The sequence below is a fragment of the Canis lupus genome, chromosome 13 (genome assembly GCF_011100685.1).
Source record: "Canis lupus familiaris isolate Mischka breed German Shepherd chromosome 13, alternate assembly UU_Cfam_GSD_1.0, whole genome shotgun sequence".
Taxonomy (NCBI): domain Eukaryota; kingdom Metazoa; phylum Chordata; class Mammalia; order Carnivora; family Canidae; genus Canis; species Canis lupus.
This window is the reverse complement of record NC_049234.1, coordinates 57,180,354-57,199,913: the sequence shown is the minus strand read 5'-3', so window position 1 is coordinate 57,199,913 and position 19,560 is coordinate 57,180,354. Positions and strand designations below refer to the sequence as shown.

At 34.6% G+C, this 19,560-nt stretch overlaps 1 protein-coding gene across 4 annotated transcripts in view; it reads left to right on the top strand.

Annotated features, from left to right (window-relative positions):
• Positions 1–19,560, top strand: part of EPHA5 (EPH receptor A5) — a 345,340-nt gene that overhangs the window by 31,390 nt on the left and 294,390 nt on the right. For all 4 annotated transcript variants that reach the window (XM_038556196.1, XM_038556194.1, XM_038556195.1 and 1 more), the window contains exon 2: positions 1,237–1,301. In XM_038556196.1, the coding sequence (XP_038412124.1) occupies positions 1,263–1,301 (39 nt within the window). In that variant the 5' untranslated portion in view covers positions 1,237–1,262. The remainder of the gene's footprint in view (positions 1–1,236; positions 1,302–19,560) is intronic.

Sequence of the window (19,560 nt, the reverse complement as noted above, 5' to 3'; positions counted from 1 at the left end):
TAACACATTTCTCAGCCTATCAACTATTACGACTTTAGTACTCACTCTAGCTTTATACTTAAAGATAGAACCTTTTTTTTTTTTTTTTTTTTAAGAATTGGTAGCATTTCAAAGTAGTGGTTTTTGAATGTATGATAAGGAAGCTTCAGTAATCTCTGACTAGGGATAACCCAGTTGTTTCCCTTTTGGGTACTTACACCCTGCTCATTTATAGTGGTTTAGCTATCTGCTGGGCCAGGTAGATCACTTGGGATAGGCATAATAGGTTGGAAAAATAATGATCTGTGATCCAGGTCTGAAGCAGTTTGCCTACTCAGCATCCTATAAACTAGTTTAATTTGGGGGATGTAGGGAGGCGATCAGTAGATAAACCTGTTGAAGTATAAACAGTGTGTGTGTGTGTGTGTGTGTGTGTGTGTGTGTGTGTGTGTGACTGTGGGTGCATGTGTGTGTACACACGCTTTCATGGCTTCCTTTTGTAGTAATCATATTTAGACTTCCATTCTGGGAGTTCCAAATATTTTAGGATATCCAGCCATAGTTGAGGTTGCATTTCAAAAATGTAGCTGATAGTTCCCTAAGAAGCACATTGTGGACTATGGTTATTTGTAAGTAGAAGATATTTTTGGGAATGCAGTGGACACATAACTCTGGCAACAACCCTGAGAGCTGCTATAATTTTATTGGCTTGATGAGAGGTGTGTAAATTTATTTCTTAACTTGTAATTTGGATTACAGATTTTGGTTAATATCACAAAAAAATCTTATAAGCTTGGGGATAGTTTATTTCTATTCAATGTAAATTATTTGTTAATTGCTTCATAATACCTTTCCAGGAGAAAATATAATATATTTAGTCACAAATTTATGGCAGTTTAATCCCCAAATTGAGAGCCTTTTAAGGAGTGGCATAGTCCTTATGGTTTTCTATAGACCTTCATTTTTTTTTCTTTTCCTTTTTACTATTTTCCTTTAATTCTTGTTTGACAAAAAAGAACACTTAGAGTAATGACTTGTTTATGTATTTTTGTTGTAATTGTTCCCCAAATGTTTATTCAAAATTACTTGTTCTTCTGCATCCAAATAATGCTTTCATTAAATTATAACTCTTATGTTCATGATAATGAATACTTAATTTAATTCCAGTTATGTAAGAAATATGCACTTTAATAACGCTACAAACATAGTGATGCTTTTTTATACACTTGACTCAGTTTTGTGTTCTTTTTCTTTCAGTGAATTTATTGGATTCACGTACTGTCATGGGGGACTTGGGATGGATTGCTTTTCCAAAAAATGGGGTAAGCCTTTATGAAATTTTCCCTACAACTTAAGCTGAGTAGACATCATGTTAAATGGCACACATGAAAATTCACTGAACATATTTTGATTTGCTGTTATCCTGGGTATATTGAATAGGAAATAAAAGTTAATATGTCAATGACCAGTGTTGATTCAAACACAATTTATTTTCTATTTTATTCACTACATTGGGGAATGAAAATAATATAAGAAATTCCTTCAAATTTTCTGAGTTTAAAAGTTTCTCAGACTATCAAGTCAGTCATCAGTCAAAGGTTTTCTTTCAATTCTTGGCTTTTTCTTCACTAAAACCTTTCAGAAAAGGTGCTTCATTGGAAGAATTTTATAAACAGCAGTTGACTTTGCTAGTAGTTTATTTTACTGGTGTACATTAGAAATAAAATATTTTGGGCAAAAATTAGGTAAAGATGTTTTTAAACCAATATGCATATTAATGTATAATACTAACAATACATATTAAAAAGTATTCTATTATCTTCTGCTCAATTAAAAATACATCTATATTAGCAGATGGAAAATGAATGTAAGTAAAATATTCTGTCAGAATCATTATATCACAGAGAAAATATTAACTATATTGCATGACTATTATATTAAGAAAAATTCAGATTCTGAGAGATTTTTATTATCTGATAACTTTAATATTTAACTATCTTTTAATTTTCAGACTCATACTACCCAAATTCATTATAGAACCATTTTGTGGCAAGGACAAATAATATTCTTCAATACTCAATTTTGAAAAAAATAACTTAAGCAATTTGAATATTTAAAACTTTATAGTATAGTGTATATATTTAATTCATTTAGAAAATTAGTCACACTAATAATAGTTCATGTGACTTCCAAGGTTAATTTCGGTTTAATTAAGTAATCTAATATTGTCATGACCCAAACAGTTAAAACTTATTTTTTTTTAATTTGATGAGAAAATCAGGTATGTTATTTAGTCCCTAACAAAGAAAATTATTATGAAGGTAAAACAGATGGTATCAGTTGTTCTAATTCATAATTTATATGCTAACATCCTAATCTCAGTGTGATTTCTCTTCTTTCATAACATGGTATCTCTTTTTGGTTATCAAAAATTGTGGTTGCATTTAGATATATATCATAAATAAAGTATATTCATTTTTTAAGATATTAGGACATAACTATAAGCCAAAGGGGGAAAGAATATTACCAAGTAGATCTAGCCAGTTCAACATACTGGTGTATATTCTGTTAGTCTGGCTCTTTTTTATCCTTCTTATGTTCTTTTTTCTTTTCTGTTTACCTCCTTCCACCCTTCAGCTCACATCATTTTCTTTCTTTGATCTATCATCACCCTTGTACAGGTAGAGGGCTGGTTAATATCCATCTATGAGAACCTATAGCTATATATTGTACTCTGCATTTTTTCACATACCAAAAATGATTTGTTACATAAATATTTTAAATTGCTCTTTCTCGGAAGATGGCTAATAGGTGGGGTTAAAGTTAATTTTTAAAAAAATCATATCCCCTTTGAATTTAGTTTTGTGTGTCTCCTCTTTCTATTCAAAAGTTAGTCAGAAAAGGTTTGGTTGAATGCATCTTTGAAGGCGATTTGTAGTTGCTTTTGCAACTAAAGAAGTTTGGGGGAGATTACTCAATTTTGTACAGGAATTTCGTATAAAACAATTGCTTCCTTTATAACAACATAGTCCTTTCATATCTGGAATGAGCTCTTTTCATTCTAACAACTTTGTGCTTTTACTTTTTGTTACAATTGTTAGTACACTATTGATTTTGTTCAGTTTTATCTTTTTTAATTTTTTAAATTTAATTTTTGTTTTATTTTTGAAAAAGAGAGAGAATGTGTGAGCGTGGGGAGGTGGGTGGGCAGAGGGAAAGAGAGGATCTTAAGCATCTCCACACCTGGACACAGTGCAGAGCCTGACATAGAGCTCGATCCCATGATCCTGAGACCATGACCCGAGCCAAAATCAAAAGACCGGTGCTTAACCAACTAATCCACCTAGTGTCCCTTGTTCAGTTTTTTAAACAATGAATTTCATTTTCAACATTCTTGCAATGTTTTATGTTTCTTTTGTCATTGCTATGCCTGATGTTAATATTAAAGAAAAAAAATGTGCAACTGTCCAAGTATATACTTGTCCACACTTATCCAAGTGTACAGAACGTAGGTGTTTTTACTTTGTGTTATGTCACTCAAATACAAAATAAGGGAAATTTAGAAATTACATTTTAAAGAAAATGAATATTCGAAGTGTAATTCTAATTAGAATTAATTAATATATAATTCTATTTTTAGTAAGCTGTGCCCTTTGTAATTAGATAGGCAATCTAATTCTAAGTGAAATATAGATCAAAAGCCATGCCATCAAAAACTGTGGAGTTAAGGTTCTCCATAAAAGCCATGAGAGAACTGGCAAATATCATCAGAATCAATTTTCTAGAACTCCAGAAATTAACCAGTCTTGGAGCAATACAGGGAACATTTATTCAAGAAAAATAGTGGAATCTTATTAGAACAGCAGCACTAGCTTTAGTATTAAAAAAAAAAAAAAGGAATATATTAGGTAAAAATTTTTACTATTTATTGGAACTGGATATTTCCTTTTTTTTCCCTTTCTTTTATTTTATTTTAATAGCTTTAGCATTTTAAGGTGCCTTGTGTTCTTTCCTGCCCCTTTAGCTGTGAAGTAGCCTTGAAAAGCCAAAAACCTGCTGTCAAGGTAAAAAGCAGCAGGCTAGCAGGCACTGGAGCCATGGAGTGGGGACAGGAGAGTCTTCAAAGACCTGATCATAGGGAATTGTCATTATTTGATCTGATAGCTTCCTGGAAGACTGTTTTTGTAAGGCTATTTTGATTGATCTGACTCAGAGCTCCCCCAGTCTGAAAGCCTTTATTATATACTAAGTAAATAGGAATATTTTTTTTCAAACTTTAGGCCTTAGGAATAAATATTTTATTTATTTACCCCAAATCTGCACCTAAGAATTGGGCAAGTATTTAAGAGAAACACTGTTATCCAATCCTTAAAGTCATGCACTTCTTAGAAGCAATCATTGCTCCTATGATACTTTTTCTATGCTTGTTAGCTCCTGGGTTTTTTATAGCTACCTCATATTTACTACTCTGCAGTGTTTCTACAAGTTGGCACAGGTCCTGACATAAAAGAGAACTTCAGTAAACATGTATTGTAAGGATAATTTACTTTATTGTTTTTAAATTTATAAAATGGAGCACAACTTACTGAGATATAGTTTTGCATAAAGATTTAAAAAACAGAACTTGGCACAGTTTTGGCCCTCAATAGCTATTCTTTCTTTGACCTTCTACTACATTTCTATTCTCCTTATACCAAGAGATTATCTATTTTTCCATATAAATATATCCATTTGAATTCATTGTTAGCACTTCAAGATTGAGAAATTTCACCCGAAATCTGAATTTCCAGCTTCTTTGTGTAATTGGAAGTTTCAGAATGCTGGAACCAGCAGCCTAATACGACCTCAACAACTGAAAGCTAAATGAAGTTTGCTGTTTTGTGAGGGTACAAATTATCCTCTTTGGCTCAATTTCCATTTAATATTCTTATTTAAGTTGCCAGTCTGTAATGTTAGCAGTATTTTAGAGTCTATTTTTTAAAAGATTTTATTTATTTATTCATGAGAGACACACAGAGGGAGCGAGAAAGGCAGAGACACAAGCAGAGGGAGAAGCAGGCTCCATGCAGGGAGCCTGATGTGGGACTCAGTCGCTGGTCTCCAGGATCACACCTTGGGCTGAAGGCGGCACTAAACCACTGAGCTACCCGGGCTGCCCTAGAGTCATTTTTAAATAAGGTTAAATCATGGGGGCGCCTGGGTGGCTCAGTGGGTTAATGGACCAACTCTTGATTTCAGCCTAGGTCATGACCTCAAGGTTGTGAGATTGAGCCCAAGTCGGACTCTATTCTCACAGAATGGAGTCAGCTTGTCCCTCCCTTGCCTGTTCCCCCACATGTGTGTGTCTGCACGTATGTGCATTCTGTAAATAAATAAATAAGTAGATAAATAAATAAAATCTTTTAAAAATACTGTACAATCATCAGGGGTTTCTTTTGTTTCAGGAGGGTCTTTAAAAGAAATCTCTAATTATTACATACTGAGTTGTTTTTTTCCTAGATTTTGAGTACTTCATCTAAATCAGGACACACATTGTTTGAATTTGGATTTCAGCATGCGCTCTTTAACCACAGTATACGAGAGACACCATATGTGTATGCACATGCACTTCATGCACACACACTTCATGACAGTAATTTATACTCTCCTTCCCCTTTTTTAAAAAATCTGAACATATCTAGAAGTACTATGCTATATCGAGGTTTGCTTTTTATGCAAATTTTCCACATTCATTCATTCAACAGATATGTATTGAGCACTAAGTATGTGTCAGTGACTTTTCTAAGCACTGAGATATAGCACTGAAGAACACAGAAGTCCTTGACATCCTGGAGCTCAAGGAAGCATTATTATCTTTAGAATGAGTAATCAAAGTGTGTTAGAACAATGTGGTGGGTGAAATGCTTTCTAGTACTTTCTTTACTTTCTATAAATGTACAAAAGTGGCAGAGAGGTGACAGTATTTGCTCAAGGTGACTCTGTGTCACACTGGGAAGAGAACGTATATTATATTTGGTGCACTGTGGTGTCATATCACTGTTTCTAATTGTCTTCCTATGAAAAAAATACTTCTGCAAGTACATAAATCCATTCAGTACTAACAATGACAATGCAAAAAAGATACTTAGTATGCTTCTTGTGGATGAGGGAAAGGAGGTTCAGTAAGGGTAAGTGAATTGCCCAAGGTTAGGCAGCTGGTAAGAGACTGATTCTATTTCAAGCCCAGGTCTTCCAGGAGACTGATTATTTTAAACCAGAGGCAAAGTCCTCCAAACAGTTAGGTCTCCAGAGACATGACTAGGTTTTGGATGGTGCCCAGATTTCTAGTTTATAAAAAGAGGATTGATGCTGAAAAGGAAATTCACCTTTAAAAAGTTTTAAATGAGCCAGAGTTGGTTATGTTCTATTCATTGCCAAATCATAAGTATTTGAAAAAATGTATAGCACATAGGTGCAAAAGTATGCTGCATTTGTTATATTGTGTGTATATAAAATGTGTATATACCTATACATATATAAACACAGGTAGATCATTAAAAGGATGAATTAACTTGACTCCTAGCTATACCTGTAATCCACTATTGTTTTGAGGACCTCCATGAATCTTAGCTTTCCTAAGGGCTAGGTGGGACTGTATGGCTACTCTATCATTAGTCTCCCAGTGTTGTTTTTAGGATAATATAGGATAATCTGTTTCAATGCGCCACTTGATCCCTAAAGGATCAAAGAAATAGAGAAGACTTTGGTTAATTCAAAAGCTGCTTCTCTATTACTGCTTCCAAATATATCTAGAGGGGATCTGTTGGTGGCTCAGGGGTTTAGCGCCTGCCTTCAGCCCAGGGTGTGATCCTGGAGTCCCTGGATCGAGTCCCACATCAGGCTCCCTGCACCCTGCATGGAGCCTGCTTCTCCCTCTGCCTGTGTCTCTGCCTCTCTCACTCTGTGTCTCTCATGAATAAATAAATAAATTCTTAAAAAAAAAAAAGAAAAAAACCAAATATATCTAGAAAGCAACACTTTGGTAGTTATTATTTTTTTTATTTTTTATTTTTTTGGTAGTTAAAAGCAGTAGCCATTCACCTATCTTTGGTATTTGACTGTTGAATGAAGTCATTAGACTTCAAGGATTTTCATCTCCCAACAGCCTATATCATGAGACTCAATACTCTAATGTCACTTTGGATAAAATTAAGGGAAAGGGTTGTAAACTCAAAAAAAAAAAAAAAGTTTTTTTCCAGAATGCTTTTAATTAGAAACAGAAACAAAAATAAGCAAAACACAGATTGTTGTAAAATATACATAGTCACACTCTCAATTCTAAACTCTACTGCTTATTTGAATAAGATTTTTTTTCCTCCAGAGCACCTATCATTAATTTTCTATATTGAGGTTCTAAACCTTTTCAGTCTCAACCTATTAGGAGGACATAATTTAACTGCAACAATGATTTTTAAGAATAAGACTGAGGGATCATAAAGAGGCCTTGAGGTTTTTTTTTTTTTTTTTAATTTCATGATGGATTGGATTCTATTGTCATCCTTGTATTTTTTAGTGTTTCCATAAGATTTTATTTTAAAATACTTATAAATTTTATAACTATTTTAATTTTTTAAATGAATAGACTTTAAGAGAGAAGTTTTAGTTTTACAGAAAAATGAGCAGAAAGTATGGAGAGTTCTGGGGTACCTTGGTGGCTCAGTTGGCTAGGTGTCTGCCTTCAGCTCAGGTCATGATCTCTAGGTCCTGAGATCAAGCCCCACATCAGGCTCCCTGCTCACTGGGGAGTCTACTTCTCCCTCTGTACTCCCTCTCTTTCTTTCTAAACAAACAAACAAACAAACAAATAAATAAATAAATAAATAAAATCTTTAAAAAATGTATGGAGAGTTCCTATATACCATTTCAATATCCTCCTCACTATTTCCACTGTTATTATTGTATTGCTTTAGTGTGTTATATGTTTTACAATTGATGAACCAACATTGACACATTATTATTAGTTAAGGGCCATGGTCTCTGTTAGGGTTCACTCTGTTTTACATTTTGTTGGTTTTGACAAATACAGAATGATATACATATACAATTACACTAGCATACAGATTGGTTTCACTGCTCTATCTCCTGTGCTCCACCTATTTATTCCTAGCTCCCTTTCTCCCTCTTTCTTTTCTAACCCCTGCCAAACACTGATCTTTCTACTGTCTCCCTAATTTTGCCTTTTCCAGAATGCTGAGTAGTGGAATTACACAGCATATAGCCTATTCAGCTTTGCCTCTGTCACTCAGCAAGATGCGTTTAAGGTTCTCCCGTATCTTTTTTGTGGATTGAGAGTGATATATTTTTTATCATAGAATATCTATTTTTTGATACCCAATTTGGGACTTTTGGAATTCACATTGTCCTATAATTATAAGAACTCCCTTTTCGCAAATCTTCACTTTCCCAGAAAATGGCATGTATAGTAGCAAATTCCACATCTAGACTAGAAAAAGATAAGCAAAACCTTTAAGATTGTATTTTTTTTCTCTAAAGGTAGAAGTCATATTGTATATAAATCCCATTTCAATTAAAATCGTGAAAGTATTTAGAATAGATGAACAAACTTCATAGTAATCCGCTTATCCCAATTTTCTGATTGAATCATTTGGTTGAATAACAGTGGAACCAATGAACTCTTTCTCAAATAATTATTTTCTAGGGGCGCCTGGGTGGCTCAGTTGGTTAAGCATCTGACTCTTGGTTTCAGCTCAGGTCATGAATTCATGGTCACATGATCTCAGAATCCTGGGATCTAGTCATGTGTCAGCCTCAGCGAGGAGTTGGCTTGAGATTCTCTTTCTCTCTCTTCCTCTGCCCCTCCCCTACTCTCTTGCTGTCTCTCTCTAATATAAATAAATAAATGCAAAAAATACAATAATATAAATAAAATAGCTATTTTCTCATTTAAGACTTTCGTCCCCCCCCCCCCCCCGCTTTTTTTCTTCCCTTAAATCGTCAATCTTGTATTCATAGCTTTATCAGCCTATCTGTGCACACCCTGAAGATGTGTTTTCCTTCCTTTTAATTACATTAAATTTACTTTAGTCATCTTCTGGAGCATTTAATATTGATTAATCTATATACTCTAAGCATGGATGTAAACAACATTGTTTTCTGAAAAATTTTAGCAAGTATTTTCAGGACTTTTTCTCAGGAGAATAAAATTAATGGTCATGATGTTTGTTTAGAGCAGATTATGCTCTTACATCTTAGAAATTCCACTATTGCTCTTTTTTTTTTTTTTACATGTTTTTCTTACAAAAGTTTACAAGATACACCTGCCTCCTTTGCTTTAGTGGAGCCTGCCATTTCCCCACTGAGTTCTCTGTACTTCCTGTGGCACACAATGGGCAAGCCACCATATTCCCCTGGGCATCACTTCTGAATTGTCCTGCAAGGTCTTCTTTTATTTTTACTGTCTTCTCTTTCAGTCAAATAAACTAGACTTTACTGTGAAATATTTTCTTTTGCTGATCATAGCAGCTCTTAGAATCATTTGCAATAATTTATTCATTTGAAAAAGATTTCAGAATATTGACTTAAATCATATTTGTAATAAAATAGAGACAGGGTAATGGGCTCTCTGCCTGGGGGAGAAAGAATGAGCAATAATATTCCATACAAGATGCTTCAAAACAGGAGTTTATGGTTTTCCCTGTTTTAGTGCCACTTTGTTCTGTTTTCTGAATTTTTTGAGCTAGGGAACCTGTGTATTTACTTTTGAAGTTGAAAATAACTCAGGTTTCGATTATTCAAAGTGGCCTGTGAATATATTGTTAGTGTTTTATGTGTATTCACTTGAATCCAGAAGAACTTAAGCTGGATTTTCTGTTCTGAATCACAGATTTACCAAAAGTGTGGCAGGGGGTGGGGGAGGGTTGTGAATGATTCACTTTCCCCAAAATTAAAGGCAAAGGATGAGAGAAGTATTTGAACACTGATAATCTCTTTTATCAGGGTAAGTTTTGCCAGAATCTTATTTTGGCTTTGCTTTCCACTGAAGGAGAGGAAAGATAATGACGAGCATTGAGGCCCACACTGAGCATGGAGAGGCTAATAAAGATTAACGTAATGCTGAAGTGGGTAAAAAAGAACACATTAGTGGATATAGAAAAGTACTTTATTTGGACAGTGATAGAAAATAATTCTAAAGGGAATGGATATTATACTATATAATGCAAATGCCAGTATAATGAAGAACAATCCTGTTCCAAAGTAGCTTTGTATTCATTATTTTTTAGAAAAACAAAAAGAACACCCAACCCGTAAGGTAATTAAGATAAATAATTTAAGGAATTCAAGATCGTCATTAAGCATACACTGAAGTTTAGAAGAAGCACAATTTTGCATTTAGATTTCCCACATGGAACCTTAGCAATTATGAAGAAAGTTCTTTAAAATGTCCAGCTCTGCCTTGGCATATAAGACAAATTTAGTCTTTGACATACGCAGTTATATTGAATGAATTAGCAATAGTCACAGTATATTCCTGCAAAATGGTATTGAGACATGCTTGTAATATTTATTTATTTATTAGGTATCACTTTACTTGTTCAAAGTCGCTATAAAATAATTACAAATATTTTCTTCTTTAGAGGCTCTCGAAACACTTTCCCACATTATAAAGGATACTCACAAATATAAACTGGAGAATGGGGATCCCTGGGTGGCGCAGCGGTTTGGCGCCTGCCTTTGGCCCAGGGCGCGATCCTGGAGACCCGGGATCGAATCCCATATCAGGCTCCCGGTGCATGGAGCCTGCTTCTCCCTCTGCCTGTGTCTCTGCCCCTCTCTCTCTCTCTGTGACTATCATAAGTAAATAAATAAAAAAAATTTAAAAAAAAAATAAATAAACTGGAGAATGACCTTATCCATAAACTACTTTTGTTAATCCTTCCTCAACCTACCTGAAATCACCTAGCTAAAGGCTTCATCCTTCACACCATAGTGTAAGTCCTACTTCGGCAGAAAAGTATGGCTCTAAGATTAATTATTTTCCTCCCTGTTAGCAAATCGTGCTGTGAAATCCTTCTTCTTCCTCCATCTCAACCCCATCTCCTTTTTCCTCCAGATTGAAGTGTGTATAGCTATGTTATCCATACTCAACACCTTGTCTAGTTTTGTACTGAAACACTTAATTCTTCCCATTCATTCCTTTTTTGTTGGCTTTTTCTATTGGTCTGTATAACAAGCAGGGAGTGTAAATGTGAACAGTTTCAGATCATTTCTAAAGAGTCACATACAAGTTACTGTCACCTTGCCTGTGATGTGAGACACCTGTGCACACACTTGCATCAGTCATTTCCCAATATTGTTTCCACCTGTTTCATATTGGGTCCTCATAGTTCCCTTTTCCTCATTATGTACATGAGGATTTCTAGGTTTCTGTCTGTATTTTCTTTGCCAAATGATGTGATACATGTGAAACCTGGACCTAAAATCCTTTTCCTTCTGAAAAAAATGTTCTGCTCTCATTGCTCTTTGTACCAGTTTCCATATGTGAGTATGATGATTTTTTTTTTTACTCCCATCTTCCCATTCATTAATGAAGATGTTAAATAAAACTGGGCCTTGCAGAGGTCCCCAGGGTCCAAATATTGGGTATTTTTCTAAGTAGTTTGATTGCTGTTTATCATAATCTTCCCCCCCCACCATTCTTCAGCTGTTTTCAATTCATGTGACAGTGCTCCCATACAAGTCAATTTGAATTAATTTTGCAAGCAAAATGCTTTATGGTTCTGAGTACATAATCTCCCTCTCCCACAGAGAAAAAATATACTGTAATCATCCAGCATTCCTGTTGATTATTTCCATTAAAGGCAGCAGGGGGAGAGAGAATGCTCAAGACTCCTCTCATGTTTAAAGTTTTTGAGGCTTTTGCTATTCATTGCCTTATTCTTTCTCACCCTCCCTCTCTCTCTCTTTTTATTTTTTTTATCTTTTTTTTAATTTTATGCTATTCATTGCTTGCACTAATGCAGAATGTGATGGTCCAGACTGCTCAGCCTGGAATCTCTGTCTGCTGGAGCCTAGCCACTGCAATCCTGCAATCCTTGTGATCTTACACCCCACCACACGTTCTCCCAGATGAACTAATTTCTCTCTTTTTAACTCCTCAAAAGATTCATATAAATTTCTACCTCTAGCATTTTGCACAAATTGCTTGTATTGCTTTACCTCCCACCCTCCATATAACCCATCTTACTGCTAATCATATTCTTCAAGGCCAGCTGAAGTTATAAAACATGAAATCTTTCATTACCACTCAGGACAGTGACTACTTTCTAGCCTGAATCAATATAGCACTTATTGTGTATTGAATACACTAAAATTTAGACATTTTAGATTTGCCTATTTTTTGTGTGATATTGTAAGTTTCTTCAGTGTAAAGACTTGTCTTTACCTCTAGCATGTCACCTGATGCCTTGGATGTAACTTTAGATTAACTATATCTGTTACTGGTTGATGAATAAGTAGGCATCTGAATCTTAAGGAACTGATGGTTGTTTGGACCCAAAAGGCTGCATATTTTTGGGTAAAAATAGAATAATGGAAAGAGACATCAAAGTGTGCATTTAGGGGTTCTAATTCATTTTGTGTCATGCTAATTCACTTTGTGTCATGCAACCCTGAGCCAAGATTATTTAATTATGCAATTTATTTTACCAAAAGACTAATATATACCAAGCACTGAGATTACATTGTTAAACAGGACTCAGTTCCTCTTCTATACAAACAGACAAGTTTGAATGACATCACCTAGAGTTGGGAAATACACAGCCTGTACAAACATATGCACACTCTGGGGTCCTTTCTCTATTGGGCTCAATCCAAATTACTAATATATGTACATATTGGCCTCCTTAGAAGCAGTGTAGTTGACATGGAGACTTTGAAAACAGTTAAGCTAGATTACAAATCTGGCTCCACCCCTATTACTAATGTGTAGCAAATTGGTTAATCTCTGTATCTCTATTTCCCTCTTCTGTAGATTATGTATAAAATTTCCTACTTACCAATGTTCTTATAAGGATTAGAATGAGGTAACTGCAAAGTTTAGCACACTGCCTGGCCTTTATTAAACAGTGTGTAGGGTTGCTATTACTCTTTATCTTGGTTTCTGTTCTTTTTTGTTCTTATTTTTATTTTCCCCAGGAAATACTTATTAACTGATATGTTTATAATGTTATTATGTCTTGACCATTATCTTACTATGTATATTTGAACTAAATTTTTCTGAATACTTAAAGATGGAAAAATATACTCACTTGTTAAATAAAGCATCAAGATTCTTTATTAATGAAGACTTAAGTGGTTTTACCAAAAGTCACCTGGCCATTTATATGGTAGTACACACATAAAGTTTTCTAAAACATTTGTTTTCACTGATGAACACTTGACATTCACAAAACAAAATAGGAATGTGCACTAATTGTAGCAAGAAGCGAAAATTCACAGTGAAGGGAGAAAACAATTATCAAAAACAGAATGATCATTTTGTACATTGATGTGTAATATGTTTTGAATATTTGTGTCCTCATGAAAATTCATATGTTGACATCCCAGTGCTCCATGTGATGGTATGAGGAGGTAGGGCCTTTAGGATGTGCTTAGGCCATAAAAGTGGAGCTCACATGAATGAGATCCGTGCTCTAATAAAAGAAATGCCACAGGGATCCCTGGGTGGCGCAGCAGTTTGGCGCCTGCCTTTGGCCCAGGGCGTGATCCTGGAGACCCGGGATTGAATCCCACATCAGGCTCCCGGTGCATGGAGCCTGCTTCTCCCTCTGCCTATGTCTCTGCCTCTCTCTCTCTCTCTCTCTCTCTCTCTCTCTCTCTCTCTCTCTGTGACTATCATAAATAAATAAAAAAAAAAGAAATGCCACAGAGCTAGCAAGCCCCATTCTGTTATGTGAGGACACAGTGGGAACTCTGAGACCTGAAAGAGGTTCCTGATGTGATCATTCTGGCAACACATTCCAGACTTCCAGCCTCCAGAACTGTAAGAAGTGAAAGTCTGTTGTTTAAAACCCACCCAGCCAGTGTCTATTTTGTAATAGCATCGTGGACAGATTAATACAGCAGCCTAAAACAAATCTATGAAAATTTAACACTCTGAAAATTTAAAACTCTGAGGAAAGATATATGTATCTTTACTCTAGAGCAGGAGTACAATGATATACCGAATAAATATTCTCTATTTTCAGAACAACTTAGGTGTCGTTTTGCTTTTTCTCTTAAGTAGGATATAGGGAAAATATTTCATTTGAAAATTATTAAATAAAATATTATGCTTATAATAATAATTTCCAAAGAAGTATTTTCACTTTGTAAATTGCCCAGATAATTAAAGCTGATTCAGCTATTTATTATTCCATTGATCAAATTTTAGTTGGTTTCAAATAATATCAACAAACTTTAGCTAGTTTAAGAGAAAGAACAGAATTTATGGTTAATTCAGAAAACCCAAGGTCAATTGAATTCTTGAAATAAGGAAACCAAGTGACGGGGCAAGATCCCATGAACAGGGCAGTGGTTGCCCCCTCTTTCTCTCTGTCTCTGATTCCTGGTTCTGACCAGTTATTTCTTCATTCTATCTGTAAACCAGGTTTTTTTAGTTCACTTTGCACGTGGTTTTCCCAGAATTCTAAATTTGATCTCCTGTATTAAAAAGACAAAACTTCAGACTGGAAGTGTTCCAAATTCCACATAGAGGGAGTTTGATGGGTTCCACTTGGTTCATCTGTCCATCACTTTTGCAAACATCTCTAGCTAGGTTGAGGGAGAAGGATAAAATTGTGTAGTAAAAATGCCACTGTGGCTGTTGGTGACTATCTCTATGATAAGGAGAGTAGCTTAAAGAGTATCTGGGCTCCATCTCAATTTGTGCCTCTTAGGAATTCTGATAAGGAAGCATTTCTCTCAATATAAAGTTGTGTTTTCATTAAAAAAAAATCTGTTATAAAAAATAATCACTAATGTGAAATATTTTATTCTAAAAATTTACAGTGAAGTTAGCCATTTCAGTACATAATTTCGATCACGTCTATAAAGCCTGATTTCTACAATACACAAGAATTTTACTCAGCATTCAATATTTTGTTGGAGTGGTCTACTTGATTTATTTAAGCTCTATTAGGTATTTAGTTGGTCTATTTGATTTATTTAAAATTTTAGTGTTACTTGTCCCACTTTTCTTAAATTTGGGGCTTCATTGTAGTTACTGATTCAATATTTTTTGATTCTCATCATTCTTTATATTTTAATTTTAATTGAAGTATGGTTGACATATAGTATTAGATTAGTTTCTTGTGTGCAATGTAGTGATTCAACAGTTATATACATTTTGAAATGCTCACCCAATATGTGTATTGCAGTATTATTGACTATATTCTCTATGCTGTATGCATCATTCTTTTCTGTAACACAAATATCTCTGTGCTTCCATGCTACTTTGGCTGCATATTTTTTGTCTACATAAAATTATTATCAGTAGGCATAAACTAATAGCATCCTATTAGCTCATTGTTTCCTTAGAGCTTAAGAAAATCACCGCTCGTGATTGCTGACCTGTTTTTGAAAGTCCCTGTGCTGCAACTAAAGCCTAGTTTCTCACTTATGAGCAAGTTGCAGATACAAATTATAAAAACAAAAAACAAAAGAGTGTTCTTTAAAAATGAATTTATATTTCCTGAAACTGTGAAAACCACCACCACAAGAACAGTGGCAAGAACAATATAACAAACAATAATGGTAACAATTTGTGAGATTATCCCAACTTTAATTATCTCAGTTTACTCATGTATTAAAAAATAATTGTTGGCAGTTTTGACGATTCTTTTAATGACCACATTTTGTGCTTTTATGATTCTGAGTTTGATTTGAAATCTGCCAGAATAAGTGATAATAATATGTACAAAGATATTAGCACCAAGAATTAGTTCATTGTTGGAATTTGTGTAAATCTAATGCGATAAATCCTGTGGTTCTAGGTGGGGTAGTCAAGTCTGAGAACTGAGGTGTGAATTCGTTGAAATTTGAAAATTTAGGTACTGCTCTGTATTGAATGTTTTTGTTACCTCCCTCCCATTCATATGTTAAAATTCCTAATGTGATGATTTTAGGAGGTGATACTTTCAGGAGGTAATTAGGTTCAGAGAGTGAAGCCCTCAGGATGGTAATAGTGCCCTTATAAGACGAAGCAAGGGAGAGAAGTCTGTCTGTCTCACTTCCTATCTATATCCCCCTCTCTGTCTGCCATATGAGAATATAGCAGGAAGGTGTCTGTCCTTTTGTAAGCCAGGACGCAGGCTCTCCCATACATGATCTGCTGGAGCCTTGATCTTGCACTTTCTAGCCTCTAGAACTCTGAGAGATAAGTATTTGTTGTTAAAGCCATCTAGTCTATAGTAATTTGTTACAGAACCTGAACTAAGACAGGTGCCAATTTGTATTTATCTAAAGGAGTCATAAGGTTTTTTTTAAAAGACTTTATTTATTTATTCATGAGAGACACAGAGAGAGAGAGAGGCAGAGACACAGGCAGAGGGAGAAGCAGGCTCCATGCAGGGAGCCCGACGTGGGACTCGATCCCAGGACTGCAGGATCAGACCCTGGGCCGAAGGTGGTGCTAAACCGCTGAGCCACCCAGGCTGCCCGAAGTAATAAGTTTTAATGTGGTCAGACACAAAGAGCAATGAGAATCATGGGAGATTGATCTCTCTCTCTCTCTCTCTCTTTCTCTCACTGTCTCTCTTTCTTTCTTTTGATCAAACTACACATTCCATAAAGTGAATATGCATTTAATAAACAAGACAGACTTTTAGGCAAATAAATTAAGGGGGACTAGAACTTCTGAATTGATGCCCAGTACATCTCAAAGTAATGTTTTACTAAAGATTGAAAAAGGAAATAAATGTGTTAAGCCAAAGAAATTCTATACTCAAATAAGTTTGGGAAATATTAAATTAAATGGAATTAAACAGTTTTCTCTATAGGCTGCATTATACTAAGCCTTTAACGTATTAATGGCCATGGAGGTTATCCCACATTTGATCAGGAAACATTTTATGCGCTGTCTCAAGAACATCTTTGTGAAGGATGTTTAGTGGAACACAGTTCAGGAAACATTTTATTCAAGTAAAGAACTTCTTTTAAAACTTACCTGAATGCAGTGATACAGAGAAATAGGAGTAAGGGAATATGATTTTCTCCTTTATCATAATGCCATATGGAACAGTGCTATGAACCATTTTTCTACACATGACTGGAAATTTTGTCTAAGGCACCATAATAACAACTAGCTAGTCTGCCACTGAAAATTACAGCCTACACACAGTTGGATGGGCCACATTAGGCTTATTCTACATTCATACTAAAGAGACACAGTGAGCTTGGCATGCAAGCTACTGTTGGAGATTTCAGATCCATGGTCAGTGAAAGAAATTCCCTCTTCATTTACATAAATGAGAAACTAAATAATTTATTTAGCTCATGTTTTTAATTAAACATCTATATAATCTCATCTTTTGCTCCTTGGTAGGACAAAGAAAGAAACTGAAAAATCCCATGGAAAGTTCTATTGACTTCATGTCTTGTAAAAATAGTGTATACTGCATCACACATGCACAGGTGGATTTTCTAAATAAAATTTGGATTTGAAATTGTATGATCTTGCATATAACCTTGAAATTATGATTTTGGACTTAAGTCCAAAAGTCTTGATATAGTTGTGGGTTTATGTATTTATCAGTTTGTCCAACAAATATTTATCCAACAAATCATTTGATGTAGAATTATACTTGGTACTCAGGATGCAGACATATAACAGACATTAACTTTAAAAAAAAAAATAAGTGTTAACACTGGAGATTACATCATTCTACAATTGAATAGATAAAACAATTCAAGTCTTGTAAAGGTTTTTAACATTGAAATTTAAAACTCTAAAATCAGGGATCCCTGGATGACTCAGCGGTTTAGTGCCTGCCTTTGGCCCAGGGCATGGTCCTGGAGTCCTGGGATCAAGTCCCACATTGGGCTCCCTGCGTGGAGCCTGCTTCTCTCTCTGCCTGTGTCTCTGCCTCTCTCTCTGTGTGTCTCTCATGAATAAATAAATAAAATCTTTAGAAAAATAAAATAAAAAATAAAACTATTCAGATAAATGATATTTAAATATTCAATAAAAATAATGAAGTAGATAATAGTGCTATTTTCTATGGACTTTGGGAAACAGGGAGTTATTCTTATATTTAATGATGTATTAGATATCTACTGCAGTATTTATCAAACCTTAGATGTTCAAAAATATTTTTTGTTATTGCAGTAAATTGATGTTTTATTTCTCCCCTGCCAATGGCAAATTTAAATATCAAGTCATGTTTTACATAATGCCTCTTTTCAAAATGTAAAATTGTTGCTCAAATATAACTTAGCTATATATGATATTCAGTTAACATTTATTGAAGCACATTATTTAAATAAATATTAAAATAACTGCTAACAGATCCACATCCTAGGATCCAGATGTTGGCCATGTCAATTGGTGATTCCAAAACCAGGTTCACGTTATTTTTTCATGTAGCTACAACCACAGCAACAAGGAGATTTTTAAATTTAGCTCCTTTTTTGCAATGGCCTCCTTTTGTGAATTAGGTCAAGTAGGTCAGTTACTAAATCTTTCTAGAGATGAGAATACTGACTTACTCATAGGAGAACTGGGAGAGAAATATTAAGCACTGTTTAAGTGCTTGATATCTTAATATTTCTAAATGTCATAGTTGGCATCATTTGCTAACTGGAGAACATAACAGCTTGCTTTCTTTGTTATATACTATATGATTGCATCTGCACATGAAATGAGGTGAAAATCATTCATAGATGTGTGTTACCTATATAGTCATGTAAAAAGACAAGTGATCATTTTATATATTTTATATAATAAATTGGCAATGTCAGAAAAAAATAGATTCATAAGGGACGCTGCTCTCTATATGCCTTTCACTTGTATTATCTCAGTCTATTGATACACTTAGTGGATTTTGCCCTATAACATATCTATGTACTTTTTTTACATTTTTTATATAGGAGAGCACATATGATCAATTTTACTTAGTTCCATTATAAAGGAAAACCTTGTTTTCTTGATTATCTAAATCTTAAAACCATTAGTGCTGTACTAATCAGAATAATCATGTACATTAAACATTGAAATCTGAGGTGGTCATTTCATCTATGCCAATTACTATTTTTAAACAACAGTTATTTTTATTTTAAAAAATATTTTTTAAAATAAATATTTATTTATGTATTTGAGAGAGAGAGAGAGAATGTGTTCACACAAGGAGAAGGGGGGTAGAAACAGATTCCTCCCTGAGCAGGGAGCCCTATGTGGGGCTGCATCCCAAGGACCTTAAGATCATGACCTGAGTTGAAGACAGATGCTTTAATGACTGAGCCATCCAGGTGCCCCTAAATAACAATTGTTTTTAAATGACCATTTTGTCTTGAATATTTTAAGTTCCTTTACGGATGAAATTATTT